The 24,520-nt window shown below is 37.6% G+C and overlaps 2 protein-coding genes across 3 annotated transcripts in view; both read left to right on the top strand.

The window, feature by feature from the left end:
- opcml (opioid binding protein/cell adhesion molecule-like) overlaps positions 1-24,520 on the top strand; it is a 456,624-nt gene that overhangs the window by 178,556 nt on the left and 253,548 nt on the right. Inside the window, exon 2 of one of the 2 annotated variants that reach the window (XM_049468806.1) lies at positions 7,416-7,491. In XM_049468806.1, the coding sequence (XP_049324763.1) occupies positions 7,416-7,491 (76 nt within the window). Of the gene's footprint in view, positions 1-6,690; positions 7,492-24,520 lie in introns of those variants that run through there. The other variant, XM_049468805.1, reaches the window with a different exon arrangement.
- LOC125784857 (uncharacterized) overlaps positions 1-24,520 on the top strand; it is a 220,823-nt gene that overhangs the window by 170,181 nt on the left and 26,122 nt on the right. The window lies entirely within an intron of this gene.

The raw sequence follows: 24,520 nt of genomic DNA, 5'->3' as shown, positions 1-24,520 counted from the left end.
AGCGAACTAACTAGCTGCTGGTAGAGAGATTGGAACTATATATATATATATATATATATTTATTTTTTTGTTTACTGCAATAAAATCTTTTTTTAACATTTTATTTTTATTCTATATATCTTTTACATAATATTTGGTTTCACAAATCATCCCTAAGTGGTAAAATAAACTCTAAAATAAACTTTCCATGGTGCCTTAGGTGCATTAGGTAGGATGCTTTTATTTCTCCAATGTAGTGGGAGTGGCTGAACTGCTTTTTGATTGGCTGATAAATGTTTATCCTGAAGAACAGCAGGTCTTGATCTGAGTTATGTGAAAGTATATAGCAAAAAAAAAAAAAACAAGAAAACACATTATGTCCATTGTGATGTACTCAGGGTCTGAAAGGGTTCATTTAATACTGATACTGTGTTTTGGGAACTCTCAATAATGAAGCATACTTATATTTTATAATATAATAATGGCATATACCAATATACCAGTATAAAAGCTGCTGGAAGATAAAGCTGAGAAGTTCCGTTATACTGGTACTGTTGTGGACAAAGATGAGGGTGCGTATCCTAGTAATTTACTCCGTTAAAAAAAAAAAGGTATCTCAATAATTGTCCTAGGATCTTAGTGTGAAAGGGGTTTACGATTTGCTTAGGTCAGCTGCAGGTTTTAATTAGAAAAGGCCACTGAATTAGCATCAGTGTCTGAAGGCCTAAGGTGCATCACTGAAAGATATATATAAATATATATCATTCTAATTAAGTCTTATCACGCACAATTTCCTCCCGTGACATGCGCATCATTGTAATTCCGATGAAAAGGCTGGGAGAAAATGAAGAGACAACCTGGTTAATCCTAAAGTCAACACTGAAGGCATTTTACTCTAATATCATTCACAGTCATGAATTTCCCTTTCATGTAGGTTTAAATAAGTTTCATAACTTGGTTAAACACGTCATCCCCAGAGCTGAATATGCATGAGGCGAGATAATGTGCAGTTTTCCAGACGAGACAGAAAGATAGAGCTGTTAAGATTATGAAATAGATGGGCTGTGGGGCTGCGCTCTCTGAAATCATCCTTTACATCCGGCAGCAACAAGCAAAAATGAGCCGCTACTAACGCTCGTCTGAAATGTAGTTTTTTTTTTCACTGAGGTAGTAGATGGAGCTTAGCTCCATTGTCTCTGTAGGCTTATTCCAGTTACGACTTGAACCCCTCTGCGTTTATCTAAGCCATTAATTATACTTAATACAGAAGACAAAGCACCTCTTTTCCACTAAAGCAGTTTGAGGACGATGCTGCATGGTTAAGGCTGCAGGGGAAGTTTAATCATGACAGGCCAGAGAACAGCTTTAAACTGCCTTTACGTAACACAGTAACATTGGTCTTATAGACTTATAGACTGTTCTAGTAGGCTATGAGAATAATTGCCTAATCTGTGAGGCTACACGTCACTGTTCCCCAATGAGAACACACACACCAAGTGAAAGTTTCCAGAATGTTCTCATCATCTTCTTCGTGAACAGTGTGTTCAGTGTCTAATAGGCTCTTGCAAATGTGTAGTGTTTTGTTTCCAATTCGTATTCACTAGTTAGTGAGTTAGTTCTAACTATGAACTAATAGCTTATAATCAGCTATGGCCAGTGTTGGGAAGTAACGGATTACATGTAACGGCGTTACGTAATCAGATTACAAATTATAGGTAACTGTAATCCGTTACAGTTACTGCTTCAGTAAATGGTAATCAGATTACAGTTACTCTGCTAAAATAAAAGGGTTACATTGCGGTACTTTCCTATTTTTGCTCTTCCAATCCAACACTGACAAAACGCAAATAACTAGACAATACCAGTACACACACTTAAAATTTACTAGTCAGTCCCAGTACACAAGAAAGGAAACTACAAACCAACCCTACTTCAATCACCTTCTAAATAATCCCAGCAAACAAAAGAACATGCAAACCAATCCAAGTACCTGCCAATATAAAGCTGGAACACACTTAGCAATCCCTGCAAAGGGCCATGTCCCAATTCTCCAAGGCCCTCCTGAAAGTGCCCTTTATTAAGCCTTCGAAGGGCGAGTATAAAGGGTCTGAGTGTTTAAATTGTTAGAGAGTTTAGAACAGAATTGGGACACTTCACCTCAAATCCCTTCACCTGTATACGACTCTAAATACCGCAGTTACCCTTCCGATGGATTTAACAACTGCTGCTATTTTGGCTGTGCTGCTAATAAAATGAACAAGTGGTCAGTGTCAGAAAATCCTTTCAAGGATGATATAACGTTAATGCCACAACAGCAAGTTAAATAGGGCTTTTTCTCCTTTAGAATTTTCAGATACAGTGCATGACCCTCAAAATGATTTCAATTTTGTGAAAGAAAAAGAGGTTTCACTTACACATAAAGGGTTTCTTTTTCTCCATTTTTCAAATCGTTTTTGGCATGAATTGTTACAGGATAGCAGTGGAACATGGGTAATTGCCTTCACGAAAGTGTGACAAAGTACGGATTTACAAGAGGGACAAATCAAGTGCTCATAAGAGCCAATCGTAAGCACCCTTGATGAGGAAATTTAAGGGAATGATACACCCTACAGTCTGGTACACCTGGCAAACAGGGTGTGTTTGTGTGTGTGTGTGTATGAGTCCCAGTAATCAGACAGGGCCAGTTTAGCTGGAAAATACCAATCAGAAAAAAAATGGGCCTGACAAGTACTATGCAATCCCAGTACATTAGGCCTAAAACTGGTCGCAGACCATTGGAAACCACTTACAGCTTACCAGTTTGAGCACATAAGGCTAGGACCTTAACACATACAGTAATATAAAACGTGCTTTTAACCAATGATCCAACATTTGGCTACAGATAACATGTTATCTGTTATATGTTGTAATAATAAAATGCATTGAATTACATAGATCTGGGGGAACAGCACATTCTGGAATTATTATCCTCACTAAAACATTCTGCAAAGTAGCTTAAAGGTTTTGATAAAAAAATTGACTAAAACATAATTTAAATTAATTTAACTGATTCTTTTTACCTGCTCCTTTTTCTGTTTTGGTTTGTATATCTTTTTAAAATCTAAAGTTCCAGTCATTAAAAATGCATCTCTAAAGGCATTATGAAATAGTACAACATACACTGCCTGGCTAAAAAAAATAAATCACCACCTGGATTTAACTAAGCCCCAGATCTGGGGTTGCTGCTGTTGGTCAGGTCTAGGTTCAGCAACAGCAGTCCAAAGAAATATTAGAATGTGCAACCTTTTTTTGGTGGCAACTTTTTTTTTGGTAAAGGCTGAGCAAAGCTAATGTTGCAATACCGATGCTAATAGCACAGTACCGATGCTAAGCAAGGCTGGCTGCCAGTGTGGATGCTAACTGAACAGTAGTAATGCTAACAGCAATGCTAATGACAATGTAGTTATGCTGGCAAGGCATGCTAATGTTGTTACTGTTTAAGGTATATATGTATACTACAACAGAACTAATGTAAAGGGTTTGCTGTACCTGCAAACTTATGATAATGTTGCCTCTCGTCACTGAAGCTTGGTGGTAAAACACAGTCCTTGCAAGTTCGTCAGCCACTCTCTGTAAGTGAAATTCCATTTTCTAGTCTGGGTAAAAAAAAGGTTTCCTGTAGGCAAATTTCTTTAGGCAACGGGTGGGCAATTAATTAGCAGACATGGTTAGCAATTAGTGGCTAATTCTAGAACACAAGCTCAGCACCTAAGGCTATGTTTTGTCAGTTTTCTTCTTTATCATTTTGTAAACTTTTTAAAGCATATTTTCTAATGGTGAAAAATGTGTCACGTTTCAGTGGCAAAATGCAGCGGAAAAGCTGTCAGAACACAGCATTAATACAATGTGTTTCTTGTAGACAATTTTTGGACCATTTTGTCTGTTCATTAGCACACATGGTAAGCAATTAGTGGCTAATCCTTGAACAAGCCCGGCACCTTTTAGTAAATCAAAGTACAAGAAGATACAATGATTAGCTAACCAATCCAGGACCATTTGACTTTTTTTCTAGCCAATTTCAGTCCATAATACTAAAAACCTATAGCCAATTCCAGCACACAAGGCGAGCACAGGAGTCCTACAAACCCTACAATCCTGTAACAAATCAGGAAAGCTACAAGCCAATTCTGCCACTAATCTGAGAAAAAAACACTAGCAATCCTGCAAAAAATCAGGAAAAATACTAGCCAGTCCTGTCACAACTCAAATCACAAATCAGGAAAATCTACTAAAATCAAATCAATCATGTCACAAATTAGGAAGTTACTAGCCAATCTTGCCACAAATCATGTCACAAATCAGGAAAACTACTATCCAGTCATGCAACAAGGAAATCCGGAAAAATACTGTCCATTCCTGCCACAAATCAGAAAGACTTTTAGCCAATCCTGCCATAAATTTTGAAAACTACTTACTATTGCTGTCATATCAGGAAAACTACTCGCCAGTCATGACACAAGTTGGAACAACCACTGTCCAATCATTTTGTCTTAGGTGGAAAACAACTAACCAATCCATTTGCGTAGGGGCGGGGCAAATCATTAAAACTACTATCCAATCCTATCACAAATCAAAAAGAACTACTAGCTAGTCCTGCTACAAATCAGAAAAAAATACTAGCCAATCCTCTCTAAAACTGAGAAAACTACTTAATAGTGCTGTCATCAGAAAAACCACAAGCCAATTCTGAAACAAATTGGGAAAACTACTAACTAGTAGAGGTGTGCCAAAAAATCGATTCACATAAGAATCTTGATTCTCATTTACTACGATTCAGAATCGATTTAAAATGTCCCAAAATCGATTCTAAGGTCCAATCCCATTTCTTCCCTTGGCCCTACCCCTCACGGTAAGTTCACACTGCAGCGGCACGAAGCGTTTTTCGCTCCGCCTCCCACTGCCCAAAGCGACCGTGGCCGCTGCAGTTTGAACTTACCGTCAGACCCACACAGAGCGTAGGTGTATGAGAATCACCGGTAAGATGGCAGAACAAGCACTATATTACCTTAGATTAACGTGTAGTTTTAATGTTTTATGGCAGAATGCTTCATAACAAGCATAAAAAAGATCGCTAGTAGTTAGTTTCAGTTTCTGTTAGCTAGCTAACTAGCTAACTTTCCAGTTCCACCTTAAATAACGCTACAGGTGGCAGCGGGCTGCAGCATTTAAGGCGGAACGGAAAAATAACAATAAGCTAATCAGAGCTAATTTCAGCTCCCCATCACAGAGGAATTAAGGAATGGACAATATGAATTAATTTCTCCACCTCCTGCCCCCTTTCTGAAGAAATACAACGGCCTAAAATTAACTAGTTAATCAGCAGCTGCTCCTGAACTTTAGCGCTCCACTGCTATCATCACATCAGCCCAGCAGCGTCACCTACACACCACCGCTAGTAGCCTTATAATAAAGCAGTGTTATTTATTATTTATTTATTGTTCATTAACGTCATTGTGATATCCCAGTGATTCCTCTGTCACTGAAGACCCACATTCCTGCACATTTTATTGTTTTTGTAACACATTACCTTCTCCAGGACCAGTGTATATTTTGGAGGCTTTTTTTTCAATAAGTTTTCAATAAATTTTTATAAATCAAATCGTTTTGAATCAAAAATCGATTTTGAATCGAATCGTGGCCCCCAAAATCGGAATCGAATCGAATCGTGAGATAGTAAAAGATTCCCACCCCTACTAACTAGTGCTGTCAAACCAGGAAAACTACTAGCAAATCCTGTCACAAATCAGGAAAACTAGTGTCCAATCATGTTGTGCTAGGTGGGAAATGACTAACCAATCCATTTGCGTGGGGGCAAATCTTTAAAACTACTAATCCATTTTGTCATAAATCAGACTACAAAAACTACTAGCCAATCATGTCACAAATCAGGAAAACTATTAACCAATCATGTCATAAGTCAGGAAAACTACTAGCCAATCCTGCCACAATTGGAAAACTACTAGCAAGTGCTGGGTGACTATGGCCTAAAACAATAATCTCCCCCCTACTACAAATCTAACTACAGATGACAATGAAATGGTTCAAAACTAAGTTTACCTGTAAAAAAATACATTCAATTAGTTAAATTAAATTAATTACGGATCCTCATCGGAAAGTGATGATGCTGCAGTTTTTAGAAAAGGTAGAATTTATTTTTATCTAAATATATATGTGTTGAAGGTGCTGGAACTTTTTTCGGGGCGAGCTCGGTCCTCGGACGAAGCGTAACGTTAGGAAACAAACCAACGAGTGTTGGTCTGTGGGAGGCACTGGTAGCTAAATTAAGTTAGATAAACTCTTCAGACGTGAGTATTGTTTTTCGGATATTTCAGATTAAAAAGATAAAATGTCTGTATGTAAAATCGCATTACGATTACTCCATTTGGAAAATCGCATTAACACTGTAATTATTCGAATTAAGCAAATTTTTCATGAAAATGGCTCAGCACTACCACTAGCCAATTCTGTCTCAAAACAGGAAAACTACTAACCAATGGTGTCACGAATTAGAAAAGCAATCAGCCAATCCTGCCACAAGTCTTCTTAAATCGGGAAAACTACTGTCCAATCATGTCATGCAAGGCGGGAAACTACTAGCCAATCGCTTTGCTCGGGGGCGGGGCATGCCTGAATACGGGTGCTGAACGCAGGGGCTGTGCGCTGGCTGCGATACCCGCATGCGTTTCACCTCGTAGTTGAGCGCCAAGTCCGGGAGACACGGAGCTTATGGACAGTCAGTTTGGCGCTTTATCCGGGCGAGAACGCTTCACTTTAAGTGGGTTGGCGACACTTGGAGTTAATGATGGTGTGCTGCTGTGCGGTCTGCTGAAATCCGTTCTGCTGGGGAACATTAGATAAACTGACTGTGTGGTTCTACTAGAGCTGGCTGGAGGAGAACGCAGGGGGGGCTGCTGCGCGCATCCGCTGGAGATCCACCATCCACTGTAGCGGAGAAATTACCATCCAAGACAAACACTAGAGACAGAGAGAGACAGAGAGAGAGATAGAGGAACTGACTGTCTGTATTTCTTCTTCTATTTCACATCCACACAGTCATATAAATACACACACACAGCACACACTCACAGCCTCAGACAGGCAGGCGCTGGAACCCGCTGGAAGTTTGGAGGAATCCGCAGGAGCGCGTTTTCTACAGGATTTCAGGCTCTCCTCTTTTCGGGGTGTTACGTTACTCGGACGCAGGATAATAAGCCTGGGTGTTTTTTGAGCCCTCGTACTCGGAGTACCGTATCTCAAGTTGTGGAAGTTTGCGCGCGCGTGTGTGTGTTTTTGTGCGCAGCGACGGGGGAAAAACATGGGCTTAGCCGGCTGCCTCGCTCTGCCGTGGAAATGCCTGGTGGTGGTGGCGCTAAGACTGCTGTTCCTTGTGCCCGCAGGAGTGCCGGCGCGGAGCGGGGACTCGTATTTAAAGGACAACATCACGGTGAGGCAGGGGGACAGCGCCGTGCTCAAGTAAGTGCGCTCTGATTAAAACAGTGTGTGTGTGTGTTGTGTGTGCGGGGCTGCTGGCTGTGTGTGTGTGCGTGCAGCAGTTGAGGGACTGAAAGGGGGTTTGGTTCGCTCTTCTTTTCATCACTGTTGAGTCAGTCCATTTACACAGTCTGTGCTCGGGTCAGGAGGAATGCTGTGGTTTTATATATATATATATATATGTGTGTGTGTGGCTTGTGTGTGCTCTGAGCTGGGTTGTGAGGAGCTCTTCTGATCTGAGGGATTCGTAATCAGCTGTGAACTGTTAAACACTTCACCTACAGCTCGTTTAAAACACACTTTTAGACATCTCTCTCTCTCTCTCTCTCTCTCTCTCCAGCTCTCTCTCCATCTCTCTATTTTCTCTCTTGCTGACCCCCCATTTCTCTGTGTATATACAGCTATATGACTCTAGCACCTCTATCTATTTTCTCTCTATTTCCTCAGTTTCGGACCCCCTTTTCTCTGTAAATATATAGCTGTATAACTCCTCTCTCTCTCTCTCTCTCATCTCTCTCACTACCCCCTTTCTCTATGTAAATATATACGATTCTCACTCTTTCTCTCTCTATATATAAATTACTCTTTTCTCTTTTTCTGTAAATATGACTCTCTCTGTCTCTTTCCACCTTTCTCTCCTGTTTCTCTATATTATCTCCTTCTTTATATCTGTCTCTCTCTCGCTCTCTCTCTCTATCTCTCTCCATTTTCTCTCTTTCTGACCCCACATTTCTCTGTGTATATGCAGCTATATGACTCTCGCTCCTCTCTCTCTTTTCTCTCTCTCTCTTCTGTTTCTGACCCCCTTTTCTCTCTGTAAATATGTAGATATATGTCTCTCTATCCTCTCTCTCTTCTCTCTTTTTCCTCTGTTTCTGACCCCCTTTTGTCTGTAAATATATAGCTGTATGATTCCTCTCTCTCTCTCTCTCTCTCTCTCTCATTTCTTTCACTATGTAAATATATACGATTCACACTCTTTCTCTCTCTATATGTATATATAAATGACTCTTTTCTCTTTTTCTGTAAATATAACTCTCTGTCTCTTTCCACATTTCTCTCCTCTTTCTATATTATCTCCTTCTTTCTCTCTCTCTTCTGTCTCTCTTTTCTCTCTGTAAATATATCTATATTACTCTCTCTCTTTCTTTCCACTTCTCTCGATTCTCTCTTTCTTCTCTCTGTAAATATGTATATATGACTCTCTTTCTCTCACTCTACTTGTCTCTCTATGCACCCTTTATATACATCTTTGTATGACCCTCTTTTTCTCTCTCTCTATTCTCTCTGTAAATATATAGCTATATGAATCTCTCTCTCTCTCTCTCTCTCTCTCTCTCTCTCTCTCTCCGTATATATAGGGCTAGGGGTTGCACAGTATATCGTGTCAGCATCGTTGTCGCCATGTGCGCATGCGCAGTAGTCACATCGCAGGACTTCAATAATAATATCATGTAATGTTTCAGAACTGGTACTGTTGCGTACCTTTTAATGATTTATCTATTAGAAGCAGGTTATTTTACTCTCGTCTTGGACACAGATAATGTAAAATTAATATTGAATCTTGGAACAACAAAAAATGACAATTCCGTTTTTTTCCTATATGGTAGAGCTCCAATATATTCACATCTACTCTCTCTCCCTCTCTCTAGGTCCGCACACTCTCTCTCTCTCTCTCTCTCTCTCTCTCTCTCTCTCTCTCTCTTCTCTCTCTCTCTCTCTCTCTCTCTCTCTCTCTCTATATATATATATATATATATATATATATATCACTTTTACTCTACATATATAATGTGTCACTCTCTCATTCTCTTACTCAGTTATAGATGAAATGTGTTTGTGTTTTTATCTGTCTCTGGTTTATTAGATCTTTCCCAGCCCCCTCCCATCCTTTCTCCCATCTCGTTCTCTCTCTCTCTTTCTCTCTCTCTCTCTCTCTCTCTCTCTCTCTATATATATATATATATATATATATATATATTCTCTTTTTTATCATTCTCTGTTGCTCTCTCTCTCTTTCTCTCACTCATTCTCAATCTCTTTCTCTTACTAGCTGATATATAAAATATGTTTGTGTGCATGTGTGTGTAAGGTCATTATCTCTCTCCCCCCACCCTCTCTTTCTCTTTCTTTCTCACAATGTCTTCCCTATCTCTTATATAATATACAATACCAGAGTTCTATCAAGATTTTAATTTTAATTTTTGATTTTTTTTAAATGTTCTGCATTATATAATATTACCATACTCACCCAAACTATGAATAATAACATATGGAATTATTTAGAATAAGAAAACCTGTTAAACAAACTAGAATATGTTTTATATTTTAGATTCTTTAAACTAGTCACCTCTTGCTTAGATGACATCTTTGCTTATTTTGGCTGGATTTTAGTAGTAGTAGTAGAGTCGTCTGGAATTTAGGCTTTCAGTTAACAGCTGTGCTGAACTTGTCAAGAGTTCATTACTTGAATTTCTTGTCCTCTTAATGTGTTTGAGAGCATCAGTTGTAAAGTTGTGTATACAGTGAATAGCCCTATTTGAGAAATATTCTAATCCAGATTATGGCAAGAACTACTCAAATAAGTAAAAAAAATGAAAATTAAATTAAGGTTAGTCAATCTGAAACATTTTAATAATTTTCTTGAAAGTATCCTCAAATGGGGTCGCAAAGACCATCCAAAACGTTATGATGAAACTGGCACTCATCAGGACCTCCCCAGAGTTACCAAGATCATTATCGTTACCAGCCTCAAAAACTGCAAGCTAACAGCACCCCATGACTTTAGTATTCATTTACAATGCAGGGCAAATAAAATTCAAAAATAAAAACATTAAATGAGATAAGGTGTGTCCGAACGTTTGACTGGTACTGTATATAATCAGTGTCTCTCATTCATTTATTCTCTCTCTCACCAAGTCCCACACCACCCTGTCTTTCTCTCCTATCTCTCTCTATCTCTCAATCTATCTCTCACACTGTTGGTATCTCTTCCTCAATCTCCTTTCTCCTTTCCTTGTCTACCCCTTTTCTATATTTGTCCTAGTTTCCCCTTCCCTGTCCCTCAGTCTCTTCCTTTCTTCCTCCTTCCTCCTTTTCTGTCTGTTTCTCCGTATCTTATCTTCCATATGTCTTTTTTATAATTTACTGTCTCCTTCTTTCTTACTCTATATCTCTCTGCCTGTCTGTCTGTCTCTGCCTATATACCTATATATCTCTCTTTCATTATTGTACACACACACACACACACACACACACACGCACACACACACACACTAGAGCCGAGAAGGCAGCTAGCTCCATCTCTTCTGGCTCTGCCCGCTCTAATGGCATCCTAGCATCCTGCTCTCATCCTTTCTCCATGGCTGTGGGAAACAGAGTAAAGTACATCTTCTATCATCTGCGAGCGTGCTGTAGCCCAGAGCGTGGTGCCAGCCACAGCACGCCTCTCTCTGTGCTTCCCCCCCTAACCACACACAAACACAAACACTCACACACACTCACAGACACACACACACACTATCAAGAAAACGTGCCATTTAGTTCAGAACAAAGCTGCCAAATGCCACTGCTGGGTCAGACGAGAGCGCTGTAGGTCCCTCTGTTTTCCACATAAGAGACGATGCATTAGCATCTTATTTAATAGAATGACTTCTTCACATGCCTGGTGGGTTTTTGGCTGTGACTGAAATAATAAAACAAAGAGGCTTTTCTTAATAAGCTGTGCACTCGCAAACAAGTGTTTATCTGTACAGTCTGCATCTGCGTCTGTACAGTAAATTACTGCGCCACGCCACTACTGTGCTCTTCTTGCTCTTATTGTTTATTGTACCCTTTCTCTATCCATTATTCCACTCGAAGATATATAAAATATAATATATGTATTTGTACACAGTAATTTCTGCTGACCTTTATAGTGCTCAATTATTTTTTCTTAGAGAGGAAGCCCTTTAGCGATTGTCAAATCTGTTGAAAAACAGCGGTTTAATTTGATTTAATTTGTTATTTAGTATACAACGTGTGAAAGGGATGCAACAATCAGTTGATATAATCAAAAATAAATCTTGATTATTTACATTTGTCGACTACACATTTTATGGTCGACAAATTGTTCATTTGTAACAGTACCACATTACACAAAGTGCTGGGGACAGAAGCAAAATGGGAGATAAATGGGGGTAAATGGGGGCTCACTCTCACAGGTTACACTTAACTCAGTCTGTTTCTCCAAAAGTGCCCAAACACAACAGAATACATATTTAATCAACAACATCTAGACATTTAAATGCCTTTTAAATCTCATGTTCAGCTGTTTACATCGTTTTTAGAGATGGAGGACTAATCGACTAATAGAAAAAATAATCAGCAGATTAATCGACTATCAAAATAATCGTTAGTTGCAGCTTTAATGTGTGAATATTCCTAAGAATTAAAAGTTCATACTCTTTAAAAAACGATGTAACTGTATTATTTTGCTACTAAATTGTCTTTATTGGCATAAAATGGTCTTAAAATGACAATAATATAATTTATCGCAATTATTTCTAGTACAATATATTTTTTTGTGATTAATAGTATCAAACATGGATTGGACAAAATATCAATATTGAGATATATCAGTTTTTTTTTGCGATATGTTATTGATACACAGAATTAAATGTCTACATTTTTTATAAAACATAGGCACTCTAACTCCCTAAGACTCGCTCCCCAATTTGACTCATTAAAGTTACTGCTTCATTACTTCTATAACTGCTGCTAACAGTGCTTAGAGTGAAGAGTGATATTTGAAGATATTTACCTGATAAAGAAGTTCTAATTGGATATAATAACCACTCCAGAAATGGAAAGAATCTAATCAAGACTAATTATCAAATATTCCAGCAATCACCTGGCCTCCTGTAGGGCTAAATGTACTGAATACATTAGATTTCTATTATTTTAATATGAATAAAGCACAGATCAAATGACTAATAGATGAAGATATTGAAAACAACTGTTCAAATGTACTGTTACTGTTTAAAAAATACTTATTTTACCCATAAAAGTCAATATAGTAAGTACCATATTGTTTGCACTATAAAAGGCATTGGATTATAAGGTGCACTATCAATAAATGCCATTTTTTGTTTTTTTGGTCTATTTTTATACATAACTGGACTGGATTATAAGGTGCATTTTAAGTGACACTAGTAAGAAACAGCGGGGTCACCATGTTTTCCTTCTAATTCAGCAGGTCTCACCGCTGGGTGGTGGTGGGTAGTTAACTTTAAAGTAAAGTTAAGTAAAGCAAAGCTAAGTAAACAAAACTGCAATTCTTCTTCTTCAGAAAAGAGACTTTCTTTAAACGAGCGCTAAATGTTAATCTGAACAGATTTCTCTCCTGAAAACTGTTTATTTGGGTGAGTAAAGCACTGTTTATTTATTTAAAGTAAGCTTAGATTCCGGAATTCCTCAAGCACTAAGGCTGGAGCATTAGCATTATGATTAGCGGCAAACCGCTAGTGCTAGCAGTTAGTGGCTAATGCCTCCTGACAGCGCTACTCTGAGGAACCCTGAGTGTTCCTGGTAAGCCAGAGCAATATTAGCTAGCGTTTCGTTCTACGTAGCTTGTTTTAAAACAGTAATTACACAAGCTGCACTCCGATATACTCCCTCTGAACAGCGAAAGAGCTAACTAGTGCTTAGCGTGGTTTGTGGCTTAAAATGCCTGGTGGGTTTTTGTCTGTGACTAAAATAATAATAATAAAAAAAACAAAGAGGGTTTTCCCAATAAGCTGTGTACTTGTGAACCAGTGTTTATCTGTATAGTCTGTGTCTGTACAGTAAAAAAAAAAAGCTGCACTACTGCCACTACTGTGCTTTTCTTGCTCTTCTTGTTTACCATTTTTCCATCCATTATTCCACACAAAGTGAAAAGACTGAATTGAGGGCAGCATCTGAATATTGTATTTGTGTCAGTCTGATTAATGGAGCATGCACTCTAAACCTTTGCAAACTGCAACCTTTGTACGTCAATAGAATAGCATAGTATAGTGTTTTTGGTACCACTTCAAAATAAGACAACCTTTCTAAAGGGATTATAAATGGTTTACAATTAGTTTATTAATGGTTACTTATTAGGTTGTAAATACCTTAAAAATCATTAATAATCAGTTATAGCACATATGCAGAAAGGGCAACAATGACCTGTTGTTTGCCAAATAGTGAACCCACAGCCATTGTAGTGACCTGTTAAACAAAACGAACTAAAATGACTTAAGCCACCACAATTAGAAGAAGAGCTGGCGATAGTGGTTTGACTCGCTGTAGCGGGTATTATAACAAAGTCCATACCTTTAAAACGTTGGATATACCAATCCATTTATTGGTCTGACATCAGCAGTACATATTCCACCAGTAGTTCCAGCGTTCATGGTCTTTAAATGTCCCGCTTTACACACACACCAATAGCGTTCACCGTGCGGTCAAAATACTGTTGACTTCCTCGCCAACTCCCTCTCCCCACTCTACCATACATTCACCTATAATCCTTGGCAGCGCCCCCAAGTGGAAAATGTCAATATAAACCAAAATTTTAAAGAAACATAAATAGCTCCAACAGCCATCTATATTGTTAAACTTCAGATCTTGTCAGATACTCAACTTGCTTCTCCATCTCCATATTCTTCATCAGTCAACATCAGTTTAGTTAGTCATTTATAAACAACAGGTCATTTTTGCCCTTTCTACGTATGTGTTATAACTGATTATTAATGATTTTTAAGGCATTTACAACCTAATTAGTAACCATTACTTAGCTAATTATAAACCATTTATAAACCATTTATAAAGGTAGTCTTATTTTAAAGTGGTACCATGTTTTTTTTTTACTATCTGTACCATAAACTCACCAGTATTCAAATACCCTGTGAACTGTCAGCTTATCTGCAGTTCTGTTGCATACAGTCTAATACAGTCCCTGTTTCTTAAGCCCTGTGCCAGTCTGCACTGCTCAAAGCCCACCTCATCTACACACTGGCCTCCCCAGCTGCAAACACTGTCCCGCTGTTATATTTGATAACTGAACACAATTTTAAAACTCATAGAGCAATTTAGCATCGGAATACTTTTAATGGGCTTTTAATGACTTCCGATTATTAAAAGTATACATTATCCAGCGCGGGACACTTTCTCACGTCACGAGTGAATGGGTCACCCAGGGATATGGAGTATATTCTTCTTCCTAGTCCCCTGATGGTGATTAAATCAATGGCCTTTATGAAGGGATTTAATAATACTCTACTGTTTTGGATCAAATAATCAAAAACACTTCCTGCAATTGCCGGACTCCTACTGAGATGAATCATAACGTGGGGCGAGAGGTTATATTGTGATATTTTAAATGGTTTTGACTAAGAGTAGATAATGTGTTGCTAAAAAGTTCTATCATTTTAATGATAGACAACATGTATTCAGGATATTTTAAAATACAGACCAGAAGTGCAGCAGTGGAAGATATTAAAATAATTTTCTTAATCCCTATCCGGACAGGATTTGTTTCTCAGAGGGGCGTCTGCTCACTTCTACTCAGTGATAAAACTCTTGCATCCAGACTGCAATTGAAAAAACAGGAGGACCAGTGAGTTTTAGGCTTTCTTGATCACATGACCTAACGTTTATTAGTACAAAGCCATCTTGCTGTATTTATTTTCTTGCTCATAAGCCAGACAGCTCTGACCAATCAGAGGAGACAGAACATGCTTGTGTTGTCTGTTAGGCTGCATTTACTGTAGATGCATTTAGATTTTTGCCTGTGTGAAAGCAAACCAAACAAACAAATTCATCAACTGATTTGGAGCACACTGGCAAACTTTAAAACTCATACAGGTGTGGGCATTCCCAACCTGTCCTCTGAGGTAACACCTAATAATGAATATACAGCTCTGGAAAAAAATAGGAGACCACTTCACTTTCTGAATCAGTTTCTCTGATTTTGCTATTTGTAGGTTTATGTTTGAGTAAAATGAACATTGTTGTTTTATTCCATAAACTACAGACAACATTTCTCCCAAATTCTAAATAAAAATATTCTATTTAGAGCATTTATGTGCAGAAAATGAGAAATGGCTGAAATAACAAAAAAGATGCAGAGCTTTCAGACCTCAAATAATGCAAAGAAAACAAGTTCAGAAAGTCAAACAAGTTCAGAAATCAATATTTGGTGCAATAACTCTGTTTATTTCCACAGTTTTTATGCATCTTGGCATGTTCTCCTCCACCAGTCTTACACACTGCTTTTGCATAGCTTTATGCCTTTACTCCTGGTGCAAAATTCAAGCAGTTCAGCTTTGTTTGATGGCTTGTGATCATCCATTGATTATTGATTATCCATTGATTATATTCTAGATTATATTCTTTTTTTCCAGAGCTGTACATACTCTTATCGCTTGATTTTGGCATGCCTTTATATTACACAGCTTTACACAGCTATTCTTTTTATAGCTTTTACTTTTTTACTCCAGCAAAACAATCAAAATGACACCAGATTCATCAAGTATCCAACTAAGAATTACATTGTCCACCAAAGCAGGCTCATGATGTAGTGACAGTCTCTCCAGCGGCACTGAGTAAACACTTGATCAGATGCGAACAGTCAGATCAACACAATCGTGATGCTTGACCTTTGGCTTCAGCATCGTAAATCTCTGCACCACACTAGATTCGGCGCGTGGCGGCTCTTGAGCGGCTCTAAGAATCTAATTTTTTACTCCTTGTTCCACTCATGGCTCTGCCTCTCGAGAATTAGATGTGTCATACCATCTGTCAGCCCAGAGAGTTGCTCTTTGCGCCCCTCAAGTGGACCTTAATTCTCTCTTTGATAGGCCCCGTGTGACAGTGTGCTCCGCTCCTTTTCCTGATTTCATAGCCGACTTTAGCAGCTGTAATTTTTTAAGTTTATCCAACCCTACAGAGCCACCTGTCCACCGGCCCAATGTGGAGTGCCATATGCTGGGTTTTAAATTAATTAAAAACTAACTGTCACCTTGAATTTTTTAGGAAAAGCGAGGAATGTAAATAAACGTATTTGCGTGCAAGGTGTGGGCAATCACACATCCCGCAGGCACTGCTTTACAAAAATACTAAATAATATGCCAGAAAAATAAGACAACCTAGCAGCATTAAGTATGGAAATGCTTGATTTAATTAGTTGCAAGGAAAAACGTTTGTGGCAGCCAAAGTAGTGCTGGGAGCTATTGCTGAAAATTAGTATCACAGTATTTTAACACATTATTATAGTAAAGCAATTCATACTTTATTATTTAGTTTATAGACCTGACCTGATAACTAGTTTACACGCTCAGAGCTGGAATATTCAATACAATTCTATTGTATTGGGATCAATTTTCTTATTGTATCGACAGTATTAGGGGTGTCACGATTTCAATATTTCAAAAAGAGGATCGGCAATCCCTCCCGCAAATTGCGCAGCATGCTGTAGCTCAAAGAGCAGCTCTTTCTCCAGAGAATGTGGACATTCTCATCTTCTTAAAGAAAAACTTGAAAATATAAAAATAACAGTTGTTTTGTCTAGCCTCAAATATGTTAATAGTTTTGGTACCTTAAGGAGCATCTTTCTCTCAGATAAAGTTAATAATAAATCTTTGTTAAAGACAAAAACTTGTCATTCTCAGGGACCGAAAAAGTCTTAAAGTCTTATTTTCCATGTTTAACAGTTATAGTAGGATGGAGTTCAGTTTGTTAAGGCTCTAATTGTTCTATTATTTTTTACATGACTGTTCCTGTATTTTTTTATTATTTATTTTGTTATGTTGCACATTGCTGTTTTAATAGTGCACACTGCTGCTACCAAAAAAAGCCACTAGATGGCATTACATATATATCTTAATTGAATAATTTAAATTTGACCATTAGTGCCTAATGTGGTGTATTACAGATCACTTGTATCACTTTGCATCACTTATATCAAGCGCACCTTTTGAAATAAGATATTGTAAATTTGATGAATCAAACCAATGACTGACCATAGACTAATCTATGGCATAGGCATAGGCCTCTCTGCTGTAAAAAAAAGAAAAAAGAAAATCAAGAATAGAATCGAATCGTGACCCTAAAATCGGAAATAAAATCGAATCGAGGATTTAGAGAATCGTGACACCCCTAGACAGTTTACATATTGAGGATATCACTGCTTTAACAGCACTGTTCCAACTGTACATTTCATTACAGAGAGTGTCAAAAAGCATGTTTAATTGAATTATGTGCAGAAAACATTTATATAAATCACTCTACTATTTTTTAGGTTTAAGTTTTAAGAATCTGCCACTCCTGGTGCATTTTGACCGTGACTGTAATGCAATATTTTGCTCAGCTCTATCAGTGTGTGATTACATATATCATATCAATATTGGAATTATATTGTATTGACGAAAAATTAAGAAATATATTGTTAGATAAATTTTGCCCATATCGTCCAGCACTCATCACATCATCGGTGTATATATCGTAGAGTACATGGATGTTACCTCAATAATTTTTTAATAAAAAAAATATTTTTTATTTCTTAACAAGGAGAACCCATTAACATGAATGAGCCAGTGCGTTGATTTTTAAAGGGTATGAATGCATTCATATGCAGTTATATTATCATTATATCAGTGGCATGAAATGTTCGTAAAATTACTATAATATTTTTATTCACAGCAGGAGTGTGAAAGTGAACTACACTCCTCCAGACCTGTTGGGGGAGCTGAGAAACCGATATACTAATACTAGAGATTAAAAACTAGAGTTTTTGAAGCTGATTTCGATTGCCTGTTTCTGATACCGATACGACACATTAATGTCACATAGATGCGAAGGCGGGGTTTCTCGAAAATGTCAAATGTCTGCATTACATATAGTGGCTGGACGAAGTACTGCAGCTTCCTTTTTTTTTTTTTTACTTTTTGCTTTACTGCATCTTCCTGGAACCAGGCAGCCACACCAGTGAGCGACACTCAATATATATATATATATATATATATATATATATATATATATATATATATATATATATATATATATATATATATATATATATATATATTTATACTGTTATATAGACCCTACCTCCTGAATCAATTCGGCTAAATTAGAGAAATATCGTCCGTATCTCGTAATTTGGCTGAAAATCAACCAATACGATAAATAGCCGATCAATCTTTCCAACACTAACTAATACTCACATAACGCTGCTTTAACAGTCAGGTTTGGGATACCATACTCTCTTTGAAACTGCTTTTTTAACCTAATGGAAGGCAGTGGGATTTTTATGGTTTAATTTAATGGTTTTATAATTTTGAAGGACTTCTTGTGAATTATTCATCATGAAACCTTACCTTACCTTTTCTAAACTACCAGACTAATTAGCTGGAACAAACACAGACACTAGTGCTGTAGTCAAGCCTCTTAATGATGAGATCAAGACCAAGTCAAGATCAAGACCTGAAAAGAAACTAAACTGAGTGAAGGACCAGCTAAATTAAAGAAGATAAAAAGATTTAAAATTGGCTTGTGGTTTAGTTTACTGTCATTATACTGGATACATAAGAGAGATACAGTAATAATTCTTAAAAAAAATAATAATAAACAGGCTCACCTGTCTCTTTTTGTCCAGGTCTGCATTCTCTCTTTTGGAAGCAGGTGGTGAGATTAAAGATTTTTTTTTCTCTCTAGCTCTGTCTTATCTCGCCGGTATACAATCAAAACTCTCCATTGATCGAGTTCTGACTGAAGAGAGCAGTGACCTGTTTTTCCCCCGTTAGCCAATCACAGTGCGGATTTGATTGTACACAGATGCTATTTGATGTTGATGTATTGCTATCAGAGTCCTCCTTACTTCCACCTTGAGACTATTCATTAGCATCCCTGATACTTCAGACTGATGCAGCTGAACTGAAAAGCAGTATTACATATCAGCGTGATAAAGCAAATTCTGTCTATTACCATGATACTTCTGCTGGAGCTGATAAGTCAGGATGATGTTGGCCTACATATCACATGTCAATATTAAGCTAATATGCCTGTAATTACTATTATCAATCATAGTGAATGTTTCATCAATATACATTAAAAACTCTATTAAAAAAGCATTTTCCTATACTTACAGTGATATTTTTAGTTTGAAATGCATGTCTGTAGCAATCTTTCTGCAAAATACCTCACAGAGTTTAAATCCTGTGGCACAGAATCATTTTGTGACAGTAATCAAGATAATCAAGCTTCTTTATAAATACTCTCCGCAGCTCTCTGTGTTTTTGTGTGGATGGGCAAAAGCATTTTTCGAACATGTCTGTTGATGACAGTGGTTAATTTGTTCACTTTTCCTGTTTTTTTTTTTTCTGATATAAGTCAGGTTTTCGAGTCTGGCTTATCGAGAGGACATTTGAACATTAATCCTTTTGTTGTTAGACAGTGTTGATTCTGCTTTGTGCTGTATTTAGGTCTGTTTTGGCTGTTACACTACATAAATCGATATATGTGATTTTTTGACAAGCTCTAAGCAAAAGCAAGATGTTTTTCGTTAGGTCTTTCAGAAGTAGAACTATAACTGGTGTCAGAGGAAAAGGTCAGAAGAATGATTCAATTGAATCAATTGAAATTTTGCATGCCCTCAGTTTCAACATGTACAGTACAGGCCAAAAGTTTGGACACACCTTCTCTTTTTCAATGCGTTTTCTTTATTTTCATGACTATTTACATTGTAGATTCTCACTGAAGCATCAAAACTATGAATGAACACATGTGGAGTTTTATGTACGTAACAAAAAATGAGCTGACCTCCACAGCCACCGGACCTGAACCCAATCCAGATGGTTTGGGGTGAGCTGGAGCACAGAGTGAAGAAGGCAAAGGGGCAACAAGTGCTAAATCAAACACCTCTGGGAACTCCTTCCTTCCTTCAAGACTGTTGGAAAATTCAGTAATTTCAGGTGACCACCTCTTGAAGCTCATTGAGAGAATGATGCCAAGAGTGTGCAAAGCAGTAATCAGAGCAAAGGGTGGCTATTTTGAAGAAACTAGAATATATATATTTGTTGTTGTTATTTTACCTTTTTTGTGTAAGTACATATTGTAAATCCACGTGTGTTCATTCATAGTTTTGATGCCTTCTGTGAGAATCTACAATGTAAATAGTCATGAAAATAAATGAAACGCATTGAAAAAGAGCAGGTGTGTCCAAACTTTTGGCCTGTACTGTAGGTAATAGTGACAGGGGTTATAAGACTAATTTTAGACAGATTTTAGACGTTATTAACACAGTAGGTTTGTTTGTTCAGTCTGTGCTTCTAACCTAATTGAAATAACTTTTATTCGGTCTTTAATTGAGGCACCTTACAGCCTGAGATATGAGATATGCTACAGTAATAAATGGCAGGTCAGTGACATCTTGTGATATAATTTCTCTATTTCAATTTTACAGATGGCGTCTTTTCAAATAAATATCTGCTTCTTCGGTGCTTCTAATAGTTTTTTATTTTTGCTCAACTTTTCACACCAGAGTCAGGTCATGTTTAGAACTCATGACCAGAAAAGAACTGAAGACGCTTGGATGTATGACCTGGGCCACTTTCTTCTTTCATTAGATTCATTTGAACTCTATCAGCATCTTCATGCATTCGAAACTGATGAAAAATCGCCGAAAGTTAAACGAGTGTAAATGTGTCTGACTTTTAGAGACACATTTGATAAGAAAACCCCACCCAGTACTGTACCTCTCTCAGTTGCTTTGCATGGGGTGAAGTAACTGTTACCACAGACTGCTGGCAATACTGTGTTAACCCCAATACACTCGGTATAGGTCAACACTGGGTTCTTTACTCAAAACTACATTACTCAAAATTATGGTTCTGAATAAAGCAGCATTGAGCCCATTGAAGCCTAGTGGGACCCTTAGTGGAACAAAAGCCACGTTATGTGTATATAATTTTATTTCAAATTTTTCCCATTTTCTCCCCAATTTACACTGCCATTTACCCAACCCACTCAGTAGGACTCCCCTATCACTGTTGATGCCCCAACACACCAGGAGGGTGAAGACTAAAACATGCTTAATCCGATACATGTGAAGTCAGCCTCCGCTTCTTTTTGACATTTTCATACCTGCATACCTGATTTCATACCTGCTCAATCAAACCACGCTAAGGGTACAAACAAACCAGAGTCCGTTTTAACAGGACCAAATAGTGCTGGTGTGAAAACGCCCTTATTTAATCAAAGTAGAGGTGGGGGATGGAGGGGGTAGCTACTTATTAGGCGGATGGGTGGAGCTATAGAAGATGTCCCAGAGATGCTATATATGGTTGTAGTACCCTTTCTAAAGAATGGACTTCCTTTAACCTTTAACTTGCAAGTATTGAAGTGCAGAACTGGGCTGTGGGGCAATATAATGAATTTGGAATAATGTTTCATGCTTTTTGGTTGGATGAGTTGGGGAGTTGGGGATGATATGGGGAGTGGTGTTCGTCCAACATCTTGACCTCAATAACGCGATCAAATTCTCACAGCATTGCTCCAGAGACAGTTTCTCCAACAACGCTGAACAAACTCTTTTTTTTAATAAGCTTAGTTTTTAAAGGAACAATGGAAAAGCAGGTGTCCCATTGTTTTATTGACATATTGTGCCTTTTCATAAAATATTTATTAAAGTTATGAAAAGCTTTAATTTTGTGTTTCTGAACATGTTCTCTCTGAACAATGTTTGTAATATAAAGGTGCAATTTAATAAAGCAGTAGATGTTGAAAATTCAGTGTCAGAAAAGATTCAGCTCATACAAAACAATGATTAAGAAAATTAAACAGAGCCATTATTATTAGTATTCCAGTTAAAACGTTTGTGTTCATTTTAATAATTTAGTCTTTTTAGTCTTAATTTGATGACAGGTGTCGGAATTACTTCCACATTAAACACACCAAGAGAAGTAGATAATTGATTTTGGGCTTGGAAAAAAAAGCAGCAGCTCCCTGAGAGCCCTCTTTTGATTATAAACGGCACTTAGCATAAAAAAGAAGGAGTACGTCGCCAGTTTCACAAGATTGATTAAGTTTAGTGCATTAGTCCCAAAAACTGAGAGGAATACTGGAGGTAAAGTGTTACATTTTCATATATTATGCCACAGAAACATGCAGTATGGGGTTAAAGGAGAAATCTGGTGTGAAATGGAATTGGGGTGTTGTGAAACATGATAACAAGTACAAACCTTTGTTGACTAGCCCACCTTCGTTCACCATCAGCATTCAGAAATATATTGCTTTTAACTGATGATCCCAACAGGCTTACAATACCAGTATTTGGGGCATAGCTTTGCCCATGGAAATAAATCGCTAACAAACTCAATTTTGAGGACCCTGAGATTTAAAACGAGGCACTGCGAACTTTAAAATTACACAGGTAGTAGTTCTCTGCGCGCCGCCATCTTTAAATGAAGTTATGATATGTTGGCTGATGAACACAAACAAATAGGTAGGAAAGAGGAACAGATTACAAAATGAATTCAGTGAAAATGCTTGATTGACAGCTGTTGCTTAAACAAATATCTCTATAATATAATATTATAAGGCACATTTATCGAAACAAAACAGTCAGATAAGTCAGACTTTATTCAACTCATTCACAATAACTCTCAAACATAGACTGTGTATAGCTGGACAGAGCATCGTCTCTCAAAAGTGAAGCCACCACAGGTCGGGCGCCCCCTGCTGTTCGGTTTCAGAAAGCTGTGTAGCCCCACCCATCCCCATAGGTTTCAATAGCAAAACAGACAACTTTCAATCACATTTTTTTCTAATATACTGTAATTCTACCTCCTTTATTTAAATGCAGCAGCTAGTGTACCCTCTGCTTATATTGTTAATTTTTTATATCCCCACAGAATTAGTTTTTAAAAACGTTGTTCAGCTCTATTCAAAAAAGGTGTGGTTATTGTAAAAGGGCTGGTTATGGGCGGGACCAATAACAGACCGTCAGCTCCGCTCCGCAGCCTGTGACCTCGAGGCAGCCCTCAGGGGCGGGGTTATTTAAATGAGTAGGCGGTCTCTCCACAGTCTTTCTCCATCCTCTGGTCTCTACTGCGCAGACTCGGGTTTCAGGATCGGAAACATGGCGGAAGATTTGGCTTCATTTTTATTGAATGAATGGGAACGGTGAAACGACGTCCATCTTTTTTCTTAAAGGGAATGACAACTGGCACACTGATTGGTTTATTTCACATTACAGCCAAAACACACCCATGATTAATTAAGATAAGTAGTTGCCTGTTGCAACTAATCCCTGTTCCAGTGATATTTCTAGTCTGAGCTGCATGTTTGTAGCAATATTTCTGCAAAACACCTCCCTAAGTTAGGATAGTAGTATAAATGTTGTGGCACAGTAGCATTTTGTGGCAGTAATAATAATAAAAAAAATCTAGATAATCAAGGCCTCATCCATATATCTAAATATATAAATTTAAAAACACAACCTTTTCAAAATACTCTCCACATACTCTCCACATTTTCACTGTTTTTGTGTGGATGGGCAAAATGTAGCTTTTTGAACGCTTTTAGATTCTTGATTACATTTGGGTTCACTGTTGTATTACTGTGGTATTTTTTAAACTTTTTTTCAGGTTTGAATATGGCATATCGAGGCAACATTTAAACAACAATTTTCTTTGTTGTTCAACATTGTTGATTCTGTAGTCCACTATATTTAGGTCTGTTTTGGCTGTTAAGCTTGCTTCTTGTGAAATGTAATATCCAGGTCTGCTAATTGTTAGCACCCACTTTTGAGCTGGCATGCTTACTCATCTTTTGTGGATAAAGGTATTTTTTTTTCAGAAACATTGCTATATAAAAAATATACTTGGTCCTTGGTTTTGCTGTGTTTGGAAACATCAAGTACCACGTTTATATTTTAAATATATTAAAAAACTATACTACTGCTAGTAAAATTATACTTTTCTAAAATAATTCCCCTGACAGAATAACC

This window comes from Astyanax mexicanus, chromosome 20 (assembly GCF_023375975.1).
Source record: "Astyanax mexicanus isolate ESR-SI-001 chromosome 20, AstMex3_surface, whole genome shotgun sequence".
In the NCBI taxonomy this organism is placed as follows: Eukaryota; Metazoa; Chordata; class Actinopteri; order Characiformes; family Acestrorhamphidae; genus Astyanax; species Astyanax mexicanus.
This window is presented reverse-complemented; position numbering and strand designations above follow the sequence as displayed.